Source organism: Bactrocera oleae, chromosome 3, assembly GCF_042242935.1.
Source record: "Bactrocera oleae isolate idBacOlea1 chromosome 3, idBacOlea1, whole genome shotgun sequence".
Classification (NCBI taxonomy): domain Eukaryota; kingdom Metazoa; phylum Arthropoda; class Insecta; order Diptera; family Tephritidae; genus Bactrocera; species Bactrocera oleae.
In genome coordinates this window covers 85,315,298-85,342,172 of record NC_091537.1, presented here as the reverse complement: position 1 = coordinate 85,342,172, position 26,875 = coordinate 85,315,298, and the positions used below count along the sequence as shown (strand labels likewise).

The 26,875-nt window shown below is 31.2% G+C and overlaps 2 protein-coding genes across 5 annotated transcripts; one reads left to right on the top strand and one right to left on the bottom strand.

The window, feature by feature from the left end:
- Positions 1-365: 365 nt before the first annotated feature.
- homer (protein) lies at positions 366-24,948 on the bottom strand. Of its 2 annotated transcripts, none has more exons than XM_070107098.1 (8): positions 24,820-24,948; positions 4,209-4,497; positions 4,085-4,145; positions 3,684-4,032; positions 3,535-3,613; positions 3,197-3,472; positions 2,987-3,124; positions 366-2,901 (listed from the first exon to the last, which is right to left on the bottom strand). In XM_070107098.1, exons 2-7 carry the CDS (start codon positions 4,416-4,418, stop codon positions 3,014-3,016), a joined length of 1,086 nt encoding a protein of 361 aa, XP_069963199.1. In that variant the 5' UTR covers positions 4,419-4,497; positions 24,820-24,948; the 3' UTR covers positions 366-2,901; positions 2,987-3,013. The 2 variants fall into 2 exon arrangements, with proteins under 2 accessions (XP_069963199.1, XP_014102683.3); XM_014247208.3 differs by lacking the exon at positions 24,820-24,948 and adding an exon at positions 5,052-5,189.
- On the top strand, positions 6,137-14,293 carry Liprin-alpha (PTPRF interacting protein alpha). 3 transcript variants are annotated; one of them, XM_014247207.3, is made up of 17 exons: positions 6,137-6,305; positions 7,109-7,385; positions 7,446-7,547; positions 7,631-7,870; positions 7,934-8,005; positions 8,074-8,160; positions 8,219-8,386; positions 8,472-8,591; positions 8,660-8,788; positions 9,027-9,962; positions 10,020-10,231; positions 10,312-10,716; positions 10,780-10,982; positions 11,049-11,156; positions 11,735-12,054; positions 12,118-12,234; positions 12,327-14,293. In XM_014247207.3, the coding sequence occupies exons 2-17, from the start codon at positions 7,137-7,139 to the stop codon at positions 12,414-12,416; spliced, it is 3,558 nt and encodes a 1,185-aa protein (XP_014102682.2). In that variant the 5' UTR covers positions 6,137-6,305; positions 7,109-7,136; the 3' UTR covers positions 12,417-14,293. The 3 variants fall into 3 exon arrangements, with proteins under 3 accessions (XP_014102682.2, XP_014102681.2, XP_036226297.2); XM_014247206.3 differs by having other exon boundaries at positions 8,660-8,800; XM_036370404.2 differs by having other exon boundaries at positions 6,137-6,391; positions 8,660-8,800.
- Positions 24,949-26,875: the final 1,927 nt, after the last annotated feature.

Sequence of the window (26,875 nt, the reverse complement as noted above, 5' to 3'; positions counted from 1 at the left end):
TTCAAGTAGTAGCAAAAAAAGTAATATATTATATGAATATCCGTATTTTCGCTGTGTTACGGAAATAGAAACAAAAGCAGGTTAGGCTTGAAATCCCTGATTTCAAAATTCCCAAAACACGTCTTTTTGCCTTGGCGGCTTCAACACAGGAGTGTCCTATATTTTTTCGCTTAGAACTCCTTTCTGAGTTTAAGTATTTTTTTTTTATATTGTGGTTTAAATTTGTAGGGGTTTCGAGCCTCTCTATCTAAAAAAAAACTATAACGGTACATATCCTGTGCAAACTTACTCAATTACGCCCATTTCCTTTACTTAATTGCTGTATTGCTAAGACTTCCAACTTTTAGATAAAAAGCACATTAGTATTTAGGTATCATTGTATGTATGTATTGTATATTGGTTTTATTCAATTTAATATAGGTATTTTATATTTAAATGGTATGTACGATTTGCGCATGTGTTTGTTATTAGTATTTCATTAATTATTATAATTTTTTTATGCTTGTGTGTCTATGTTCTATGCATGTATGTATGTATGTATGTATGTTTTGTATATAATTGGTTAATTAATTATGTTTACTGTTATTGCTACAAGAGATTCAACGCAATTCGTGGTTAGTGTGATGAATGCACTTCCTGTTTGCTTAATTTTATTATTCGAAGTTAGAAGTCTATCGTTACGTGTAACCGTAAAAATCTTAGCCACACCTACATGGCCAATACAGTTGCACATTGGTATTTATTGGTTAAAATATAGCTATGTATTTATGTATATAAGTTATCTTTTTCTGTTTTCAGTTTTAGTTCGGCTTTTCATGCATTTCACTTGCTTTTCGTTTCTAATTTCATTTTTAATTTTTTTACTATGCTAATTTTTCACTTTATCTGCAATTATTTAGTAATAATACAAAAAAGTACAGCAAATACAAATACTTAATATTTTGTTTTCGTATTTAGCAAACATTATCAATGTCAAAGTTAACCACAATATCATAGTTAGCATCAACGTCATTACAATTTCGAGTTTCATACATATTGTTATGGCGAAAAGTCATTTAATTATCATAGGTATACAAGTAAATTACGAATAAATTAAAACTTAACAAATACAGTTACAATAGTTACACGCATATACAATACAAATATTTTTTTAGATTTAATATTTTTTAAATTTAATATTTTTTAGTATATTTTGTTTATGTTATGCTTTAATTCGATTTTGCTTTACTAACCTTCCAATACACTGTGTTTTCTACAATGTTTATTTATTATTTAATCTTTTTTTGTTGTTGTAATTTTTCACTAGTTTTGTTTTTGCATATGCGTTTGTATACATGCATAATGAGTGTTATTCAACAAATACAATATAAATATGTTGTAAAAAAAACATAAAAATTATTACTGGTACTCATAGTATTCGATATATGGTATAAACAATACTTGGTAAATTTTACACATACATTAGCTATGCGTTTAAGTTGTAAAAAGGAAATGTCAAAATTTTAATTTTTGAAAATACACGTGTTGCTTTTTCTCACTTGCCGACACTTCACATATTTGTTAGCCAATTTTTTATGTTGCGTTATTTCAAACAATTTTTGTCATTTTAAGCAAATTATATTATTATTACACTTAACTGCACAGCTTTTGTCTAGCAATACTTTTTTCAATGAATTAGCAATAATATATATATAAAATAAGTTTAGTAGCTGTATATAAATATAATAGCTGCGATGCCTTTTGCACATTAAAAAAGTTAATATGTTTACTAAAATATCAACGGATCATAAATATATGATTTTTGCAAGTCTCACTTACAAGTTTGCACTCGCACTTGCACTAATGAAATAATGAATTTGTAATTATGCTATATCATTTGCGCGTTTGGTTATATGCTCACATACCACTTGGTTTTTGTTTCGATAGACACAAAGTTATTAAATACTTAAGAAACATTGCACAAAAAAATAAAAACAAGAAATAAAAACCAAAAAAAAAAAAAATAGACATAAATATGCAAATATATATATATATATATATATGTGTTGCTGTTGATGATGATGATGATGTATATGTGTTGTATGGTTATAAATTCTTAAATATTGGGCACAGGTTAACGGTCGTTGATTTATGTACGTAATTTCAGCATCTTTACGTCACCATTTCACATGACAATTCTTCAAACATTCGTGATTTACAATTTATAAATTGTTTAATCCGCACATTTTTTCATTCTTGTTAATTGTTAATGGAGTTTTTTAAAAGCAACGGTAAACCAGTTTTAGTTTTTGATTTTGAAACAAGTATTGTTGCAGTCTTGCCACCGCCACTACTTGTCATTTGTGTGGCTACTTTATTGGGCGACACAACAGCCGCAGCAGCAGCAGCAGCGGCAGCGGCAGAAACAGTAGCTGTTGCTGCCACCCCGGCGCCGCTTGTGTTTGCAGTCACTGTACTTGTAGTGATAGTAAATGTTGCTGTGCAACCGGTTGCAAAGTGCTGTATATTAGTAGCCGTTGCTAGCTGTGTACTTCTGCTGGTGGCCACTTGCGTTTGACGTTGATGTAACTCTTGCAGTAGTACTGAGTGTTTATTCATGGCGCGCAACACTTGTGGTCTAATTATTTTCTCACTATTTCCTGGTTGTTGCAAATGCTGGTGTAGCTGCTGCTGTTGTTGTTGTTGTTGTTGTTGCTGACTCATATGACTGGTAGTGTAAAATTTTTGTGTATCATCACATGTTTCGTTGAGAGATTGTAATTGTGAGTGAATTGATGTAATATTAGAGAGTGTGCTTTCGGTGTCACCAACTAAGCCACCGCTGCTGCCACCCGTACCCGAAGCACCGTATTTTCTAATCGTTATCGTTTGTTGTTGTAATTGTTGTTCTACACCTGAAACCTAAATACAAACAAAATTATATATTTAAGAAAATTTTCACTTCTTTCTTCTTTAATAATACTGTTATAACAACTTTCTACTTTACCTTCTTAAAATAGGCCACATCTTTATCTCAAGTGCTTTTAGCTGGATGTATAATATTTTCCATGTCTTTTTGTACACTAAATAGTTCCGTTAAGTGTTTGGAGAATAGTGCACTCAATTCGCTTAACTTTCCCATTTGCTACGTGTAAAAAAAAAAAATTAATAAACATATTTTAATTTTTCTGTAACGCATACTGTTTTCAAGACTTACATTGTGATCAAGACTTTTATCGCGTATGCTCATATTTGCCGCCTGCAATTCAATTTCTTGGCTCATTAGTTCATTCTCGAGTGATTCGATGCGTCCTTTTAATAAACCGATTTCTCGTCGTAAATCTTCGGCAATTTCTCCACCACCAGCAGCACCACCAACAACACTACCACCACCGCCTACACGAATCACGTCCAAATCACGTTTTAATCGTATATTTTCTTCCTTGTATGTGTGCAATTGACGCTTCCACTCGTCCACATTGGCTGTTGATTCCTGCGTTGAAGTGTGTAACATTTCAAAACTTTTAAAATCGGTGAGAAATAAATACACAATACCTGCAATGCACTCGTTAGGCGTATATTGTTATTTTTCAATGTGGCCAGTTCAATTTCCCATTTCTTTGCATTGGCGCAACTGAAATCGTATATTTTTAACAAAAGTATTATTACCATTTAATTCATAATTATTAATTAATTTTTCATACCTTTGTGCTAGTGCCATTTTAAGTCGTTCATTCTCGTATTTCAATTGCTGCTCCCCAGTAGCACCAGCACTACCACCTGTGTGTACGCCTACAATACTGCCGCTTGAGGAGACTGTTACCGCCGTTGGAGCAGGTGATGGTGAGGCACCTGCAGTCAACTCTTGTTTAACATCCGCTGCTGGCAATAGTTTATGCGATGGACTATCCGGGTTAGCGTTTTGTGTATTCGTATTGGACATATTTGGTGGTTCCACGGTATGTGGATCTATGGCGGTGTTATCATTTTGCTGCATACGCGATGATATTGGGGATGTATTAGCCGAGGTGGTAGGCGTAACTACAGTTGAACCTGTAATCATAGAAATTAATAAAGTTTCTTGCCATTATTTGTATGCACTTACCATTCGCAGCCTTTATAGCATTCTTTGTTGCTTCCTTTACTTCTTGGAACTTTTCCACAAACTAAAATGTATTTTGTATAAAAAAATCAACATATACTTCGCATTAATATATCAAAAGCCATACCTTTGTTAATTCGGCTTCAGAAGCGAATCCTAAACCGTAAACCGTATTAGCACGCACATCGCTCCATTGCCCAAATTTTTGTGATGTTTGCGTAAATGTCATATTGGGTGTTATTGTGGAATTAATTACGGCTTTAGTACCTTCCACACTGATAATGCGGTAAAGGTTGCGGGACGAATCGTAAAAGAAACTCACATTGACCGCTTTCATACTTGCCGTAATCCATGTGCGCTTCGTTTTCGGGTCAATGTGGAAGACATGAGCCTGGCAGGTGAAAATCGGTTGCTCGCTGATGACAAAGAAGCAATAATTTATTAATGTTAATTATTGTATCAAAAAGTACATGTATAACCTTACTATAAAATAAAAACTAGAAACTACTCTCAACTCTATTTATTATTCCATTATTATTATATTAGCTAGTACACATAGTTATTATACCATTGTTATAATTGCAATGCATGCGCATAATTTCAAACATCTTAATTGACTTTAACTGCTTTAGCGAAGCTCAAGCACAAAATCCCCAAGCGACTTCCGCCCCCAAAGTAACATTTTCATAGGTTGTAAAGCAAGAGCAGCATTAAGCTTGGCACAAAAATGTTGATTTGCCTAAGAATAATTTCGAATCGGAACTACGCTGTCTGAATAGTAATTTAAATATTTTCTATATATTCACATTCAATAGAGGTCTGGGCTACACAATATTGGCCAACCACGGGCGGGGACACTTGCAAATGCAGCTAACACATTCATTATAGCACATATCAATAATATTGCACAACACCTCTATACTTTTATATAAAATATTATAAGTTGCGTTAAATATTTCCTAATATTTACCCCATTTTCTTTGTTTGGTCGTGAAAACTCCGGCTTTTTCAGCTTTTTGCAAAAAATTTTTCGGTTTCGATTTTTCCAATTACTATGGTGTTGGTGTCAAACAATTACTGTGTTGCCAGATTAGTTATTGAATACTGTTATAACAATTTTCAATGCCAAAACAGTACATGAGTTGGGTTTTATAACAGAGAGTTTTAACACAAGTACCCAGCAAGTCACGACTACGAGGCTTGAATACATTGAAAGAATTAGCGCGGAAATTTACCTATTCATACCGTATAATCCGTAAGGCCTTTTCGTAAGAAAGGGAAAAAAGATCACATGCACACCAGAGTGTATATAAGAATTGTTAATTGGGCCTTAAGAAACTCATAGAAACTTTAACTTAAATCTCGGGTCGCATTGCAGGATAGTTACCCGATAGCTGGCTTGCAGGCTATCTACTCGAAGTTGTATGGAGCAACCAAATATAATATTTTACGAAATGCATGTAATTAGAAATATAATGTTCCTAAGATTTTTAAAAAAAAGTTTATAGAATATTTAGTGTAATAGAGATGAATCAGTTTAAATAGAACTGATACTACAAGTAAAAAAGTCGCATAATCAATAAATATAATTTATTGTTTCTCTCTTTTTCTCAGCGTTCATTGCCTACTGTTAGTCATACAAGTTTACATTTAAAAATATATGAAAATAGTTTTTAATTTTGAAAATACATCTGTGAAAATGTCATCGATAACATTTTCCAATAGATAGTTGGAGCTGACATTGATTAACACCTTCTAATTGGAATGCTAGAGTTATCAATTGCGTGCCGTAAACAGTGTTGCGGAGAAACTTAAAACATGTAAACAAAACTCTGTTCCACTCTATATTACTTGTAATCAGTACAAAATTAATAAGCAAGAATTCTTATAACAAAACTACAACTAAAAAGATTATTATACAAGTAATCTAATTCATCTTTTCATAGAAATTTTAACTCAAAATTTTCATTTGACAACATAACTACATTTCAGTGCAACACTGCCCTTCAACAATTCTGAAACACTGATATGTACTGTGTGTACCCATTTGTCAATTTTTCGCAACGGCACAGGAGAGATAGCGACAGTGGTTCTTATACAATTTTTAAGTTATTTCTAACAATAATCCTTACAAGAAAGTAATTGGAAAATTGTGAAAAACGTGCAAACGCTGCTTGGTATAAGCGCAAAAGGTTCCATGCAGCGAGGGAAACGTACAGATTGGGCAAGTTGAAGCATAAGCGGTAGCAACCATAACTACCTACACATATGACTTCAGGCCGCTGTGATATGAATTTTAGGGCTTGGACGGTATTGCTATTAACATCAATTAAGACGCCTGCAAACTATTTTAGTTAATACTATTTAATTTTATTGTAAATGAATTGGTGAGAATATCAATAACTACAAGTTTCAACGAAAAATCAGAACAGGCTTTACAACGCCCATGTATGTAGGCGATTAAGGGATGCTCATGCTTGTTATCTGTGACAGTAGAACTTCCAATAGGGAATGTCGGTAGGGTAATGGTGTTGATTATTGTATCGATGGATGGCAGGAGCCGAGATTTTTTCTTGTGTGTTAAATATGTGAAAAATGTGTTGGTTCGCGGCGACATCGAAATATCAAGACATCCAAATGTGAAAAGTGAAATGGGCGTAGTGCCAACCATAATGTTTGACCAATGTATGCTAATTGGAGAGAGTGTATGCAATGGAAACTTGCTACATCAAGATATGCTGCAAGTAAAAATAAACAGCAGTCGTTATAAAAAGAAAAAAAATATTTTTTATATTTATATAAATATGCACTAGTTTAGTTAGGAAATTACTCATGCACTAATCTTTAAAATGTCAGAATTGCTGGTCACTTATCATGACATCAACATACTACAAAATTTGTTAGTGTTAGTTTTTGTTGTTATACGGTAAAGCTATTTATCATAGTTTACTGACCTCGATAAAAGTAGATTTAAATTCTTTAAAAAAGTATCTTATAAAATTCGTTTAAATTTTATATTATTTACAGCTTTCGTGCGTGTGAGTGAGAAATTAAAATGTGGAATATGATGTGCGACGTAATGCCAACAATTTCGGAGGACAGTATCTCCCAGAGATCCTCACAATTCAGTGGCGAAGATGCCAATTTTGAGCAACTTATGGTGTCCATGTTGGACGAACGTGACAAGCTTATGGACAGCTTGCGGGAAGCTCAAGAGCGACTCGGTGAAACGGAAGTTAAATTACATGATGTGGAAAAGGAGCGCGATAGTTTACAGCGGCAGATAAATGCCAACTTACCTCAAGTAAAATTACAAATTTCGCCAGTTTTAAATCAAAATTTTAATGTTTAAAATTAATTTTAGGAATTCGCCACTTTAACTAAAGAGCTAACGCAGGCGCGAGAAACGTTATTGGAGCGTGATGAGGAAATTGGCGAACTTAAAGCTGAACGCAACAATACTCGGGTATATATTACTCATTATTGAATGCATTTGTTATTTATTTCACGCTTGTATACATTTTTTATGTTTTTTCTTTTTGAAACCAGTTACTTTTGGAGCATTTGGAATGCTTAGTCGCACGCCATGAACGTTCCTTGCGAATGACGGTTGTAAAACGACAGGCTGCTGCGCAAAGTGGTGTTTCCAGTGAGGTGGAAGTGTTAAAAGCATTAAAGAGTCTATTCGAACATCATAAAGCTTTAGATGAAAAAGTACGTGAACGTCTGCGCTTATCAATCGAGAAGAATAATTCACTCGAGGAGGAATTAAATGCAACCAAAGAAGAGGTATGTGACTTTTTAAGCATAATATACATATATATATATATTATTGTTTATGTTTTTGTTTAGCTTCAGCAATATAAAACCGGTGCATTACAAGCCAATCGTGAATCTAGCAACGAAAATGGTGTGAATGAAAAGGTAATTTTTCTTACTTAATTTCTGAACAATTCTTTAACATTTATATATATTTGTTCATGTTTAATTAGGTCGGCAGTGGCCTTAACGGTGAATCAAATGAGGCGAACGATTATGCTGCGAAAACGCATGAGCTGCAAACCATAATCGAGAAACAAGTAAAACCTTTGATTGAACACAAAATGTTTTGATTATAATATTTTTCATGTTCCATAGACTGCAGAGTTATCGCAATGGCAGCGGCGTGTATCAGATTTGAACAGTAAAATTTCCGAAATTGAGGAGAATTTAAGTAGAACACAGAAGGAGTTGTGCAAGTCGCAAGAACAATGTTCTAAATTACAAAGAGATTTGAGAGAAAATGTTGCACAAAAGGAGGATCAGGTTAGTGTAATTTTTTGTACTGCCTTTATATAAAAACTTTTGTATTTGATTTATTAAATATTTGAATGGTTTTATACGCCTGCAGGAGGAACGTATCGCCACATTGGAGAAACGTTATTTAAATGCTCAACGTGAATCGACATCTTTGCATGACTTGAACGAGAAACTAGAACAAGAATTGCGTCATAAAGAAGCACAAATTAAGGTAAGACCATTCAAACTAGCGACTACTTTAAGCAATATCAAAAAAAAAAAAAATCAATATAATTACAGTTACACGAAGAGAAGATTTGCGCCATCGAAGAAAAGTTGGAATTATCTGAACAAAAGTTGGCGCAGCAGGCCAAATTACAGCCTGATATGGAAGAACAGCTTAAAGCACGCATGGAAGCTTTGACAAAGGTAGGAAATAAGGTATGCGCGATTGAATTTCTTACAAATGTGATGTGATGTGTAGTACGTATGTAGCGGCGTTTGTATGTTTGTGAGACGCTTGATTTTATTTTGTTTGGTATGTAGTTTGCCACCTTTTTGAATTTTTGTCTCAACTTTTCGTTTTGTCGTTTAGCTGCACTCCCTAAAGCTTGTCAATTACAATTAATTCGCGTTTCCACATATTTTTTTCTCACCCGATTTACAGGCACAAGAACGCCATGGTTCAGCAGAAGATCGCATACAGCGTCTAGAGGCAAATTTGGAAGAGAAAAATGCAGAGGTTTTAAGACTGAACCAACGGTTGAAAATGAACGAGGAGCACAATTTAAGGTTGTCGTCCACTGTGGACAAATTGCTTTCCGAATCAAACGAGCGTTTGCAAGTACATTTGAAGGAGCGCATGCATGCGCTTGACGAGAAAAACACGCTCTCACAGGAATTGGAGAAGGCGCGTAAAATGGCTGAGGAATTACACCATCAGAAGGGTGAAATCATGAAGGAATTGTCTAAAACGCGTCTGGAAATTGAAAATTTCAAACGACAATTGCTGCAGCAAGAGATCGCCTACAATATACAACAAACGGAGGCGCTTACACGCAGTCTATCGCCCAGCAGCGCTGTAGATGGTGGTGCCTTTTCGCGCAGCACTTCGCACGCCAGTTTCGATACGCATTCGTTGCGTCGCAGCAAGTCACGCATGCAGGAGGAGGCAAATATTGCCCGCTCTATGGCCGAGCAAGAGTGGGAGAATTTACAACAGGCGCATGCTCAACAAGCGTACGAAATGTCTGCAGCTGTGGCCGCAGCAGCCGCTGCCGAATGTGAGGATAGTGAAGCTGCCGCGGCGGCAGCCATGTATGCTGCCTCGGATATAATGTCACCCTCAGGACATGCGGATGCACAAACGTTGGCTATGATGTTGCAAGAGCAACTGGATGCTATCAACAATGAGATTCGTTTAATACAAGAGGAGAAGCAGTCAACTGAAGCGCGTGCCGAAGAGTTGGAATCGCGTGTGGGCAGTTTGGAGCATGTGAACTTGTTGGCGCGCGGTCGCTCGATGGACCGGCAAAGCCCACCGATGAGTGGGCGCAGCACACCAAACAGCCCCAACAGAGATTTCCTACAAAAGTATCACACGGTAAGCGGTAATATATTCGAAAATTTTCAAAAAAGTAAAAATTTCATTTCTCAACAGTTAAATTTACCCGTTTTGTCGAGTGATATGTCGCGCGATGACATTCACGGCATGTCTACGACAGGCGATTCAAGTTCGGGTGGCGCCGCATCGCCGCTCACCGCCAGATCTATGCGGCTTGAACGTGTTGCCCAGGCCTTGGCCCATAGCCAAGAGGAGTTGCGGCGGCGTTCGGTTGGCATCTCACCAAATCAAGGTGTCGACCATACCAGGTAAACCCAGACGCTTTATATACATATGTATATGTATGATTTTCATATAATTTGTTTCTAATTGTTGTTGTACATTACAGCCATGTCGCTTTGCCGCAACTTAGTAACTATGGTCTTTCGCCATTGAGTTCGCGCTATGGCAGTCAGGAATCGCTTAGTCGTCACTACAATACAATGGGCTCAATGACAATGCTGCAAACCCCCACCACTAGCGTAGGCCGTGATGTCGCTTCGGCGGTGCAAAAGAAAAAGGGCATCAAATCGAGCTTAGGCCGATTCTTCAGCAAGAAAGACAAAGTGAAAGGCGTTAAAGATACGCTGCCCGATGGTTCGACCAGCATGATGTCGATTGGCAATTTGTCAATCGGTCTAAGTGAGGGCGAGTCGAACTATGATGTTATGAGCGTAACTGGTGGTATGGTGCCGCGTATGAGCAGCATGCCGGGATCGAAAATATCATCGGTTGATTATGGGCGCCAGAAAAAGTAAATATATGCGATATTATTTGCTGTGCATAACGGTTTGATTAATTCTTTGCTTTCTTGCAGGGATCATGACTACAGAAATGATTTGCTCGGTGAGGCGATGAAAGCCGGCACACCGTTTGCGTTATGGAATGGGCCGACAATTGTAGCTTGGTTGGAGCTGTGGGTTGGCATGCCCGCATGGTATGTGGCAGCATGCAGAGCAAACGTGAAGTCGGGTGCCATTATGAGCGCGTTGAGTGATACGGAGATTCAACGCGAGATTGGTGAGTCGGCGTTTTACATTTTTTTTTTGTTTATATATTAATTATTTTATTTTATTAATTTTACAGGCATAAGCAATCCGCTGCATAGACTTAAATTACGCCTTGCCATACAGGAAATGGTTTCATTGACTTCGCCATCAGCGCCTCAAACGTCACGTACAACGTTGGCTTTTGGTTAGTAAATTTTTCTTTAAGTTTATTAATTGTATACCCCAAACAGGGTACATTAAGTTTGCCACGAAGTTTGTCATATCCAGAAGGCAGCGTCGGAGACCCTATAAAATATATATATATAATTGACGAGCTGAGTCCATTTAGCCATGTGCGTCTCTACGTCTGTCTGTATATAGCGAACTAGTCCCTCAGTTTTTGAGATATCGATCTGAAATTTTGCAGACATTCTTTTCTTCCCAAGCAGCTGCTCATTTGTCGGAAACGCCGACATCGGACCGCTATAGCATATAGCTGCCATACAAAGTGACCGATCAAAATGAAATTCTTGTATGGAAAACTTTTTTATCCGACAAGATATCTTCACGAAATTTAACATAGATTATTGTTCAAGGCAACGCTACAATCTCCGAACATATTTTTCAGATCGTACCACTATAGCCTATAGCTGTCATACAAGCAGTTCGAACAAAATCAAGATAAAGCTTTTTTGTACCATTTTACACTATAAGCCGAAGTTAACGTTTTTTTTTCTTGTTTAACATTAATGTAATATTCACATTTTTTGCTTTCCTAATTAGGTGATATGAATCACGAGTGGATCGGCAACTATTGGCTGCTCGGTCTGGGCCTCCCGCAATATCGCACTACATTTATGGAGTGCCTAGTGGATGCGCGCATGCTGGATCATCTAACGAAAAAAGATTTGCGCGGTCAACTGAAAATGGTGGATAGCTTCCATCGTACTAGTCTGCAATATGGAATTTCGTGTCTGAAACGGCTCAACTATGATCGCAGTGAGCTCGAACATAGGCGTAAAATGTCGGAAAACGGCTTATGCGATGTGCTGGTTTGGAGCAATGATCGCGTTATACGCTGGGTATGCAGTATTGGGTTAAAGGTAAGCGTCAATAGTTTGCTTCATTTATATTGATATTTTTTAATTTGCATGTTTGCTTTGCAGGAATATGCAAATAATTTACTAGAATCAGGCGTGCATGGCGCGCTAATCGCTTTAGATGAGAGTTTCGACTCAAATGCAATGGCATTGGCATTACAAATACCAACGCAAAACGCACAAGTAAGCGCACACTATTTAATTTATGAAATTATTGCAGTAGTTTATTAAAATTTCTTTATCGTTTTTTTTTTATATTTTTCTTCAAACACCAGGCGCGTCATACTTTAGATCAAGAATTTAATAATTTGCTGCAAATCGCCACAGATCGAAGGCCGGAAAATGAACAGCATAGTAATTCTTGATCCAGCTACGGTTTTGCGGCCGATATGGCTGGGGAATAAAATAGTAAAAATGAAACAGTAAACACAGCAGCAATAGGAAGCAGCATGCAATAGAAACACAACAGTCGCTAGTTGCCCAAAACGATTTGGGCTAACCGCAAAACAAAAAACAAAAGAATTGCGTGTATAAATATATACATACATACATACATGCATATACGCCGCTAAACGCTGGATAAATAATAATGCAAAAACAAAAAACAGATCACCACAATCCGTACACATTCACCGACCTATAACAGCTTAAATTAGTTGACAAAGTCATGTGTTGCAGTTATAACTATGGAGCAACGCGCGCATGCGCATCGTCGATTGTATGCTAAATATAAATTTGGTATTAATATTTCATTTAAGTGAGCAGGGCTAACACAACTAACTCTTATATCTAAATATTAAATTACATACACAATACTTATAATAAGTATTCGTACGAAATTCATATTTAAGCATAGAAAAAAAAACTAAACAAAAATTCAAAAGGCATAACTTACAATTCGGTTAAAGAAAAAATTTATACAAATAGATATTTTGCGCGCAAGATGAACAAGCGCAGTCACAAGCTTGAAAAGTTGCGACCAAAGCGGCTAATTATAATTAATAATTATTAGTTTCCTAACTGTGAATGCATATGGATGCATACATATATACAGTACATGAGTATAAATATTTTTTTTTTTTGTTAAACATATTTTTTTTTGCGTAAATTTGTTTTCCAAAAAAAAGCTTTATGTGGATAAAAAGTATGTTTTTTTTTTTAATTTTTTTTTTTTTTGTATAAAAATATATTTTTGGGAACAAAAAAAATTTTTTTTTGTTAAATATCTGTTTAATATTAGGTCTAAAGTCATTTAGTATGCAATATAATTCCTTACTTTCCTTGAAGTATTTATTTTGTTACACTCTTTGCATACCACAAATATTTCTACTTTCATAAGATTGCATTTTTTGTTTCTTAAACCAAGCATGTGTGTTCTAACAATAAAAAAAATAATATTTGCCTGCAAATAAGTTGTGTGTAATAAGGCCGGAAGCATATAGTTAAAACATAATTACCTTAATTAATTTTTTTCTCTCACACACACCACAATAATATTCATGGACGGCTGCGTGTTAAAATTAAAATTACGACTATTAACTAATTCTATATTATCTATATAGCAGTTAGTACCAAAAACAAGTGAACAGTATTTTGCAGTTTTATAAGATAAAGTGACATTCAAAATGAAAACAAAAACACCAAAACAAAAAAAAAGTGATCATACACACACATATACATACATGCGTATACATGAAGGCATCATACTCCAGCCTTTACTCAGCTCAGTGACCAAACTTGCACAATCGTGAAAATAAAGAAAAATCGCCTACAAAAAGCTACAAATCCGCGTCATGCTATGTATTATCATTAACTGCTTCCAAAGTTGCTAATAAACTTAGCATAACTGTTGCAACACATGTAAACATGTAAACTAAATATACATACATATATCTGTATAAATTTGCAAATACTTGCATGTACACGAACAAATGTCGCATACCAAATAGAACAATTATGAAACCCTCTTTGCTTCAAAAACAATTAAGTACAATTCACAATTCATTTTATCCCCACAAACGATGCATTAAAATACAAACAGTGTGTTCCATGCAAGAGTTCCTTTATTCTAATAAGCTTAAATAAACAATAAACCGCAATTGTATATTAATCTTGACAATATGTGTCGTTTCATTGTATATGTGTACTTATTAACTTTTTACAAAAATAATAATAATCATAACATTATGTCATATAAAAAAATAATAAAATCTGTATTACATACATATAAAATAACTAACTATTGGCGGCAAAGGTCTGACACATGTATTTTTGAGTTTTAATTTTTTTATAGTTGCCACTTCTTTTTTATTATATTTTAGTTTTTTCAGCACTCTTTAAATTTTAAGAAAACTAGTTTCATATTACTACATCATTTTCAGCTTTTGATTTAAAGTTTTTGATTTATGAAGTGTGTTTTTTTAAGTTATACTTTTTTTCAGGTTATTTTTACTTAATTTGTACTTTTTAAAAATTTTAATTTTTTTATTTTTGAAAATATTAAATAACCATGTAATTTTTTTTTTGTTTTTTAATAGTTAATTTTTCTCAATAATTAACTTTTTTTTAATATTAAAGTTTTATTTATTTATTTTTTTTAATAATTAACTTTTCATTCTTTTAAGAACTAATTTTGATTTATTTTTAATAATTAGTTCTTATTTATTTTTAATAGTTAATTTTTTTCTTTTATTTTTAAATAATTAATTTTTTTTTTTAAATAATTAATTTTTATTTTTTTTTCAATAATTAATTTTTTTTTAAATAATTAATTTTTTTTTTTTAAATAATTAAGTTTTATTTTTTTTAAATAATTATTTTTTTTTTTTCAATAATTAATTTTTTTTTTTAAATAATTAATTTTTTTTTTAAATAATTAATTTTTATTTTTTTTTTTAATAATGAATTTTTTTTTTTAAATAATTAATTTTTATTTTTTTTTAATATTATTAATTTTTTTATATTATTTAAATTTTTTGTTTTATATCTGTTTTCTTTCATACACTTTTTATTCAATAATAAGCCCTCGCAATTTTTTAGTAAATTAATCATTTTAAATAATATTTTTTGTTTTTACAGCAAATAATTCCATAGGTTTTTAAATTTCTTTTTATTCTAAGATATTTTAAAACATTGTTCTGTTTTCAATCATTTTCGATAACATTTTATAGTAAAATGTTTTTTTCTTTATATTTTTCTCATAAGTTACCATTTATAAATTTTTTACAACTTTTTACATTTATTATGTTTTAATATAAATTAAAATTATTTTTAATTTTTTTTTTACTTTTGAATATTTATTAATTTAAATTAATATATTTTAAATTTATACTTGTTTATTTTAAAAATTTTTTTTTGTTATTTTTTGGATTTTTTTTCTTTATTTGTACTTTTTATTATTATAATTTTTTTTTACTTTTATTATAATTATTTTTTTTTTTACTTTTGTTTTTGTAATTTTTGTTTTTTTTTTCTTGTATTTTGTTATACAATTTAATTTCTTATTTTTATTTGTTTCTTTTAAATTTTTCCATGCATATTCACACGAAACGGCACAGTTGTTAACTTTCTTCTTGATTCAATATCATAAGCCAGATTTATTTTAAATCGTTTTCTTTACGCCAAATCACATTGAATTTATTTTTCTAATTCACTTGACTTCCTAACTTGCAGCCTACACATACATATATACATATGTATATTAATACTTTTGTAAAACTTAAGTGCATACACATTTACACATGCGAATAATATTGTACAGTAACAAAAAATTATTAGAAAAATGAAAACGAACTACATAAATAAATACATGCATATATACAACATGTTTTAGGCCATGTACAATGACGTATACAATACATACCATACAAGTATATACAAACCTTTCTAAATGCTACAAACATACAGTACATACATAATTAAATTCAGCAAATGGCAAATTAAAACACTACGCATACGTGTATGTATGTATATTTACATATGTATTATATATGCATGTATGTATGTATATTTACATATGTATTATATATGCATGTATGTATGTATGTACATAAGTATGTATGTGTGCATGCATATGAAAAGTAACGCATTCATAAATGTAACCATTGACTAACTTATAGAGACTATTACCGTGCAAAATTGCGTTGAAAAAAAAAATGTAAAACAAAACCAAATTTAATTCAAATTTATAATGTGGCAGAAAGCAAGGATAAAGAAAAACAAAAACTATTGAAATTAAAAAGCTTTAAAGGCACTACTTAACTATGATTAATATAAAAATATATCCATTCGTTTAATGTATTCCCTTTATAAAACGAATTGAAATCGAAAAAAAAGTAAAAACAAAAAACAAAAACAAATAGGAAAAATGTGAACCGTTAAAATATTGCATGCGAATCGCAAATATACAAATATATGATAAAACATTGAACAATTTGCAGTATGTATTATATGAACAGTTTTATACAGTATAACATTTTCATATTTATACATAAAAACATACAGTTATTAAACAAAAGTCAAAGGTCTAAGGCAAACGAGGCACAAAAAACGTATACATATTTATATCTGTGTGTCAGCATTGCTGCAAATATTAGCCAATGTTTAAGCAATTTTCGCAAATAGTTTCAATATTTCAAAGTATTCAATATTTTTTCAATAGGCAATAGTATACAAATGTTAATACAATTACTTTAAATAGTTTATTTAAAATATTAATAATAAAATATTTATAAAAAAATATATAAACATGGCATATGACTAGTGCAAACACTTTTATTATTAAATTTAACAGTTATTTTGGAAGCCATAAGTAATAAAAATATTACTTTATATGACTAAAGTCAGCTATTTGATATTCAAAAAGCGAAAACTAGATTTTCTCTTGGCAGGCAAACGTAGCTGGCCGATGTTTTTAATTTGAAAAAAATAAATAAAACGCGCAATGTTTTAATTTTTTTTGTTTTTCTTTTATTTTGGTTGAAAAACTGTATTTTGAAAATTTCTACTAAAAAATTCACTAAAAATATAACAAAATAAAATTTAAAAAATCCTAAAATTTAATTTTAAAAAATTGAAGAACAACTTGCAGGCGTTGTCGTTTAATTTTTTTCTTTTTAATGTTGTGCTTTCGGTTTAAAATTATATTATGAAAAATATTTTAGGCCACTAAAAATATTTAAAAAAATTACAATAATTTTGTTGAATTGTTATTTAATTTTTTTCTTTTGAATATTTTATTTTCGTTTAAAATTTGTATTTTGAAAAATATTTTAAAATTTACAAAATTGGGAAACAACAGGCTGTGTCCTCTAATATTTTTTTAATTTTTAATATTTTATTTTGGGTAAAAATTTTGTTTTGAAAAATATTTTATGGCACTGAAAATATGAAAAATTAAATATAAAAATGAAAATTAATTAATTTAATTTTAAAAACTAAGAAAACAACAAACAGGTGCGAGCGTTTAATTTTTTTTCTTTTTTTTTAATTTTTAATTTGCTGTTGGAAGCTGTGTTTTGAGAAATATTATACATGGTACCAAAATTATGAATAATAAATTTAATACAAAAATTAATGAAAAAATCAAAAAATTATTGTTAAGAAATTACAAATCCAAATCCAAAATGAATGATGAAAAATTGGGAAACAGCTCGCAGACGGTGTCGTTTAATTTTTTTCTTTTTAATTTTGCGCTTTCAGTTAAAAATTATGTTATGCAAAATATTTTATGCCACTAACAATATTAAAAAAAAAAACTTTAATTTTTATTTAGTTAAATTAATCATATAATTCAAAAAATAATGTTAAAAATTGAAAAACAACATGCAGACGTTGTCATTTAGTTTTCATCTTCTTTTTAATATATTATTTTCGTTTGAAAACTGTGTTTTGAGATATAGGTATTTTATGTCACTCAAAATTAAAAAAGTAAAATAAACACAAAACGAGTCGCGTGAGTACATAAATTAATTAAATAATCAAACATCAGTGTTAAAAAACTAGGTGTCGTAAATTTTTTTTTTTTTTTAAACTTTACTTATTCGGTTAAAAACTGTTTCGAAAAATATTTTACGCTAAAAGTATGAAAATTTGTATTATTTTTTGTAAAAATTCAAAATTTGATGTTAAAAAATTAGAAAAAAAAACGCGCAGACGTTGTCCTTTAATATTTTTCTTCTATTTTAATTTTTCGTTTTCGGTTTGAAAATTTGTTTCGAGAAGTTTTTTATACCACTAAAAATAAAATAAAATTCGAAAAAAAATAAAAAATCCAAAACTCAAAGAAAATTGTTAAAAAATCATAAATCTTATATATTGTTTATATATGTATATATGTATATTTTTTGCAAGCAATGTTCTGAATTCAATAATTGCGAAAAATATATTTTTAATTGTGTTGTTTATAAATTTAATTATACATTTTATTAGTTAAAAAAATATTTAATTCTATTTGCTGACAAAAGTGTTATACACATGTTTATAAACAAAAAAAAAATATTTATTATATTATTTGTCGATCTTTAATTTTTCGATTAATAATTTTTTTTTTATAATCAAACATGTTTAACAATTTTTTATTATATAATTTATTTTTTTTAAAGCCTAAAACCTCGTTAACATGCTCTTGCTTATAACTAAAAAAAAAATAATAATGCCTAAAATCTTGCACTATTTAGTTTATGGGTGTTTTTGTATATAGTCTATGCCATTATAAAGCCTTAGAAATTTATATAAATATATAAAAAAATTGGTTGTTATTTTGTTTTAAGACAAATTTTTTAGGAATTTATATTTGTATATTATGGCAGGAAACGCTTTTCCTCACCAACTTTCTACAATTTACTATTTTATTGCCATTTCCATTTAGAGTTTCGCTATAAAAAAAGCAAAGCATATTTTTCTAAATTAATTATTACATATGTATGTATATACAGTTATTAATTATGCTATGTATGTATTTAACGAGTATTAGTACTAGCGTATGTATGCATATTTTATGCTTTCGCTATAAATTTGAGTGAAATGCAACTACACATATGCATACATACATACATACAAGTAATATGTATTGAAAATTTTCAAAAAAAAGGAATAATTTTGAAACAGCCGATATCAAACATACACAAATGCAATACATTTCTTCAACACATTACTTTTTTCAAGCAGTTTAAGGGGTTATATACACTTGCACGCTAGAAAAAACGCGTTTATTTTGTAATTTTTTTAAAGAGGTATTTTAATTTGAAATAGTTTATATTTACCGAATTCAATGTACTTTGATAATCGGTGATTCATTTTGAAACATTTTAGATTCACTTGGTACCGTAGCCAATCTCCCGGAGAACCTCCAAAAAAAGATGTCTGACAGTGAAGAAGACTGTTTTGCTTAAAATTAACTTAAGCGCAAAAACCAAAAAAATGTATTACTACAATTGATAAATGCAGGTAATGATTGAAGGACTAGTCAAAATTTGTTTTTAGACAAAATGTGGGGCTTCTAAACGAAAAATTAATGTTTTGTAAATAAATTTACATTTCAGCGTGGCTAAAAAAATCGAAATTATTATCAAAAATGTTATTCCTTCGATTGTCAGCTGATAAATATTTTTAAAAAGGTCGTGTGAAATGTTCAACTCGATCGGTCCAAACGTTTCGAAAAAAATGTACTTCACCGACCTTGAAGACAATGTTTCGTGAAAAACTGGTTTAAAGTTTTGGTTGCCGATTACGCAAAGCTAAAAAAACTCTTACAAATACACTCATATCTCCGAAACTATTTGTCGGATTAATTTCAAAATTTCGGAGAATATTCTTAAATATACATATGTACGTACATTTGATATGTATGAAAAAACTAAAATCGATTTTTTTTAAAACACAAATTAATATAACCCCCTAAAATAAGAAAAATTTAATTTCTTCACAAAAAACAATTTTTTTTTATCGAGTTTTTTTCTAATCTACAAGTGTATATTACACATTAGTTTAAATGAAACCACCTACATACATACATACATATGTACATAGCAATTAAAGTCAGTCATAATGTTGTTTAATTAATTCCAATATACAACCTTAGTTGTTTAGCAACGTATACAGCATTTTGCCTTGCAAAAATGTTCTAACATAGGTGTTCATATAAAAGTCAGTTTATTTAGTATATAAAATATAAATACATATATATTATAAATTATATATATATTTATTACGATTTAAAACTTACGAAAACAAACAAGCGTTTGTTTATGCGAAATACAACTCTTGCGAAAAGTTCAATCACAAATCACGCATACATACACACTCACACACATACACATATCTATTGTTTATAACAAACTATATTTACATATATGTAAATGATTTAAAAATTCATCGAGACATACATACGTATTTTTAATATGCTGCCGTTTCTTTCTTTTTCTTCTTTCTCTTATTGCATACAATATTACATATACATACATATATCTTAAAAGCTGTTAAGTTTTCACTACACAAACAAAATTTGTATAGTAATTTAAACTAAACTCGTTAAAAGAAATACAATAATATGGCAGCAGGGGTATTCACAGTGTAGAAAAATAAAGAAAAATTAAACAAAAAATTGCAACAACACACGCTAAAGTTGTACGCATATGTATATGTATGTTAGTAAATAGCGAGCGGCTCAGTTACACCAACCACCACCCCTCCGCTAATGTGCAATGTTATGCATTGAATTGTATTTGTTTTCAATTTGCTTATTGACGTACTTCGTATTATGTGACACCAAAATATATTTTACTTATAATAAGTTGCCGCAAAGGAATGTTGCAATGACAGAAGGGACATGTTGACAACTTTTTTGCTAACAAAAACAAACAAAAAAAAATTACAAAACCACAAAAAAAACAACAATAATAAACTTAACAAACATTTATTACATATAAAGCGTATTATGCAATAGAGAATTAAAAGAAATTAACAAAGTAAAAAAAAATTAAATCAACAAAACAAAAACAAAAATAAAAACTAAAAAAAAATACAAAACCAACAAACAATAACATTAATAATTAACAAATAAAAATGATGTCATAGAAATAGTATTTTTCACTGTGCGCTTTTGTTGTATTTATTCAGCAATGATTTACCAGTAATAACAATGTATATATTAATATAAATACCTAATAAATATGCATATACATATATATATATATATATATTATATATATATAAAATTAAAATAAATATAAACAATTTAGGATTATACAAATATATTATATATTGTAAACAAAAAAATAATGAATTAACCTTTGTACTTAAGAGCATTTCTTAAGTAGTAATAGCCACTCTATTCGAAATACAATGCAAAATAATAATGATGATAACAATAATAAACAAAAAATATATATATTTGGGAATTTTTATTTGCTGCGAAAGAAATTATCCATCCAAAAAAAATCACTAACTTTGGCTGTAAAGCAGTTAAAATACCCTTGACAAATGCAAAAGATTCCATACAAGAACTTGATTTTGAGCGGTCAGCTTTTATGGCAGCTATATACATATATATATGCTATAGTGGTCTATTATAAAAATTTTGTTTGAAGATTGTACTACGGCTTTGAATAATAATTCTTGCCGAATTTCGTGAAGATATGTTGTCAAATAAAAAAGTTTTCCATACAAGCACTTGATTTTTAACGACTAGCTTGTATGGCAGCTGTATGCTATAGTAGTCCGATCCAAAACATTACTTCGGAGATTGTAGCATTGTCTTGAATAATAATCTATACCAAGTTTTCAAAGGATATTTTGTCAAATAAAAAAGTCTTCCATACAAGAACTTGATTTTTATCGATCAGTTTTTTCGGCAGCTGTGTATATCCTTTAGTGTTCTGTTACCGGCGGTTGCGACAAATGAGCAGCTTCTTGGGGAAAAAGAACGTGTGCAAAATTTCAAATCGATATCATAACTGCGTGACTAGTTCGCATATACACTGTTCGGGGTACAATATAAACATAATTTTTTTTAATAGTACTAGTTTTGTTGTTGTATGAATCGTCTAAATACCCTGTCGAGTAGTGTGTAATGAGCTGTTGTCGGTATGTTTACGAAAAGTAAATTAGACCACGTCTAAGATTTAAAAAAAAATTTTTTTTCTGTGTCCAATACGATGTAGTCTCGTAGCGTTTAGGTCAGTTATCTTCATCACGTAAAACTTTAATGCTCTTTTTTAGAAAGTGTGTGACTATGTTTAATCCTGAAAGAATAAAATTGATTCCTTTGCTTAGGCTCAAAATGAATTGACAAATTTATGTCTTTTTTAGGGCTCTAGCCTATCTTAACCATTTCACCATTGCGATATGCGAGTAGAAAAAATTCTCTGCGAACTTTAAAAGCTGTTCTATTTTCTACTGGTTTCAAACCCAAAACGACAACACTTTTCACTTTTCAGGCAGCAAGAAGCTGAAATTAAAACCGAATAAAAGAATCTTTACTTCGACCTACTCAGAGCGGAAACAGAAACTTAATGGTGCAAATACTCTCCTTTTGGACAAATCCACGTGCCATCGCCTGTATTTAAACCCAGGCTTTCTTAACCGAAAATGGAGCTTCTTCACAATGGTCTGAGGTGCAGTAAACTAAGTCCAATAAAGATATGCTAATACTACAAGCAGTTGTTTTGAAAAGAGGTACGTTTCGGATACAATTTCGACCTTACGAGAATGAACGCCACGATCGTGACATCGGGTGGTAAGTCTAGTGCATTATTGGACTGCCAAAGTAGTAAGAAAATGGTAATTTTGTCACTTATTTTTGATAGACTGAACAACTGTCAAAACTTACGAAAATATTCCTAAAAATATGTATCTAGAACCAGTCTGATTTTATTGTATTCGAACTAGTACTAATTACACCTATTCGTATCCGTATAGCGCCCTATAATTGCATAGCATCATCGTCACATTTAAAATAAGCAGTAGATTCAGCATGGTCAAACCGACTAACAGTGAAAGACTCACGGCAAACGTGATTGACTGTTCATGATCAATGAAGAATTGAACTCTTATTAAATAAGTATGAACTTAGATGTGTGTATGTGTGTATGTGAAATAAATTAATTTCTTTGTAAATGTTCAAATTCAAGGTGAGGTTTTAGAATGATGTCAGTGAAAGAGCCCTATATACATATATGTACTTTTCATACAATAAATCAAAGTAAAAAAGTGTATGTAAAACAAGTATTAATATACAATAAAAAAATTCTAATTCAAAAAATAGTTATTATAAGGTTGTAAATTTAAGTAGAGAGCGCTTAAGATGGTGTTGGTAGATATACCGACTGATTAAATTTTACAGGAAGATAGCAGAACATGTTGATGTTTTGGGTATGAAGCATGTCAATGCTAGATTTCGAAAGACGTAAATCTTTTGAAAAAACGACGTCGAATAGACGTTGACATTCATCAAACGCATCATTAATGGTGACAAGACGTGGATTTATGAATATAACAGGGTATCCTAGTGTAGAATTTCAAAAAAATCGATGTTTTTCATATTGTCAAAGTTTAACTATTTAAATATGTGTATACGAGAGGATTTTTGAAAATTTAAAATATTTTCGGAGATAAAGACATTTTACAGACCCGGCCTCCAAACTGGTTCGGATGGGTCTAATCGAACAAAAGACTTTACGCGAAACTTTAAATGTGTTCTTCTCAGACCAGACTTTTTCAATACGACACCCACGAGTAAATTTCAATTTACTTGAAATTTCCAGAGAATCTTCTTTATAGACCTCTCTCGAGTATGAACTATCCTCAAATGTTAAAAACAAATCGTTTTTTTTTTCAAACAGTCGCCATATTTTCATTTGAGATGACTAGGAGGGTTGAAATCATGGATATGCTCATGTGCCAATTTTTTGAGACCCACCCACTTCATCAGCTGCCAGTTTTTTAAATTTTTAACTTTCTTTTTTAATTTTTTTTTCTGTACTCTTGTAACATTAATAAATAACTGATAAGCAATTCGATAGTAAAAATATTGATTGGCTTTTTTTATGACACTTTAAAAAGTATCTACAATTTATGTCTCTAGACTAGAATACCCCCATAACGTCGAAACTGTCTAAGTAAGTCTAGCGAATGGCGCTCCAAAAACTAGCTGAAATTAGTCAAAATTTCCGGAAGGCACTGTGGGCTATTCTAGCCGAGGCAAAAAATCGTAAAAGTTTGTATTAAAATACGTGAAAATTAATTTTTTTTCAGTCTGGGTCAATTTTGAACACATAGTAAGTTCGTTTCAGAAGCTACGATGAAATAAGTTATTTACCTTCGTATTGCTTAAAACAGTGACAATAGAAATATAATAACGCTTCTCACGACATGACAAAAATAGTTTACCGAAAAGTCTATATATTGAATCTTCCCTACCGATTCGACTGATTATATGTGAGTACCAATCGATATTCCAAACCATACTGAGTCACAGCGATCTTGTACTGCAGCAAAGTTTATAAACTACTGGCTGGCTAAGCTTGAGCGATGCTTCAGAATGATTTCAAAAACATTTATCGGTACTTCAAAATTTAGGATGCATCTGAATGGCTGATGTAATTTATGATACTTTTTTATAACGAAACTTTGTCTAGATTTTGAGGTTTCCTCCAATCGAAAATTTTTCCCAGAATTACCGCATGGCATCATAAAAAAATTTATTCATAAAATGATTGCTGTATAGTACAAAATAAAAAAATATTATGTGATGAAATTGAAATTACTTACGATTTTTTAATATTTTACTTTCGAAACACAAGTTACAATCGAGTTTAAAGTAATCAAATAACAAGTTATATCCGCCTTGAATCACTATACGCGTATTCGTCTACATCAAATAACTTCCTTATAAATAATAATCTACATTAATATTTAAATCAATTGCCACTAACGAAAATAGCTTACACAAAAATGGCAGTACACAAATAAATTAACATCTTTAATGTAATTAGAATTCATTAATTGCGAGTGCCTACGTAATTTCTTTTTTTTTGTTTTTGTTTGTTTTATTTTTGCTTTTGCGAAATTACAAATAATAAACATTTACATACAAATTGCTCATTTGTAGACATACTTTTCACAGTCATTGTAATTTGCTAAATCTACTCGCACTCTGTTATACTCATTTGTAACAATTTCTGCTCCAGCGCTCAAGTGTTTGTCATATGTGCACAATTCAATCAAATTCGACTGGAGCTAATTACTGCGCACGCGTATTCTGGAAGATTTTCGCGAGTGCTGAGTGCGACAGCAAAAATAGCAAATGTATACTCAAAAGTCACAAAAACTTTATTCGCAACGCTCTCGCATGGTTTTTTTTTCTTCTCTAATTGGTATGAACGAACTGCATGAGCGGTACATTATGAATGTACTCGTACATAGTATTGGCATGACTAGTTTGAATTACTAAAGGTTTTCTTTAATTTAAAGTTTGCTTGATTCCTTTCACAGACCTCGTCTCCACTGTGCCATCTTCCTTATTATTAATATCTAAAATTTATGGTACAGCCAGTATTTGCAGAAACAACCGCTAGGACAGCACCAATAATTGGAATTTTGAACTCATTTACTTCGTCTTTCATTATAATTGGTGCACCGGTCTGACATTTCGTAAAAGAGGTCCAGTGTAGCAATCTTGATTTGTTTCTTTGCCATTACAGTTGCCTTAAGGGCTTGCATCTTGAATGGAGAAGACGTTAGTAGAACTTCCTAATTGAAATTAGAGTTAGAAATAAAGTTGATAGTACGAAATCACTCACTATTCACGATTTTTTAAAAGATAAACTGAGAGTGTCCAACTTTCAAAAGCCTGAGAGAAAGTGTGGATTGTAGAGTTTAAGTCGATTAAGCCCAACAAAGATATATTGATACTACAATCTCAATAGCCGTCTACGAGAATGAACAGTTTAAGGAGAAATCTATAAGGAATGGCGTTTCACAATTTTCGAAAACATGGATTTTTTTCGAAAGTTCTTTTTACAGAGGTTGGCTCAAAAGTGTAGATTTTTGAATTTATAAGTGAGATCTTCGTCATTACAAACTTTGAGAGCTCAACAGTTGACTTTTTGGAGCACTTTCTTCAAAAGTTGGTGGATGTTCTCTACTTTTTTTTACCAGACTTCGCCTTATGATTTACAATTTTTTAAGAGTATATTATATCTAGCAAAGGGCGTAGTCCGTCTTTCCAAAGGCTGTTTTGAAGACTTTTTGAAGAAAAAAAGTTCTTTCGAGCTACATCGATCTCCAATAGCCTTCAAAAGAGGTCCTCCATTGTTGCAGTAATACCGGCCCTCTCAGTGGATAACCTTAACAAAAATCACTACTAGAAGATATTGTTCGTAAAATGATTTACGGTAGAAAAATAAAATCAAAAATTGACAAAATAGCGGGGTTTTAAAAAAAGTTAAAGTTTTCTCAAATTTTTGATGGTTTTTGGACTGCTGAAATTCGGTTTTTGATCAGATCAAAAAACTGGTCAGTCACTGTATGGAGGACTATGTACAGAGCTTGCAGAAAGTAAGCATCCAAGCAAAAATTGTTAATATGAAAAAAAAGGTTGTTTTTTCAACTAGAAGTACCTCTTATTAGGTACAACAAAAAAGCATCAATGATTATAATTTTTCTTCTAAATACAAATTACATAAGCAATTAAAGCCAGAGTTAGTCTCTAGATAGGTTCAGTTTATCAAGAATTTTCAAACTAGAAGTTGAGAGGCTTTGACAAAATAGGAACAACTGACCCTACTGATCTTCGATATTCTCAAATTGCAGACCTATTTCTTTA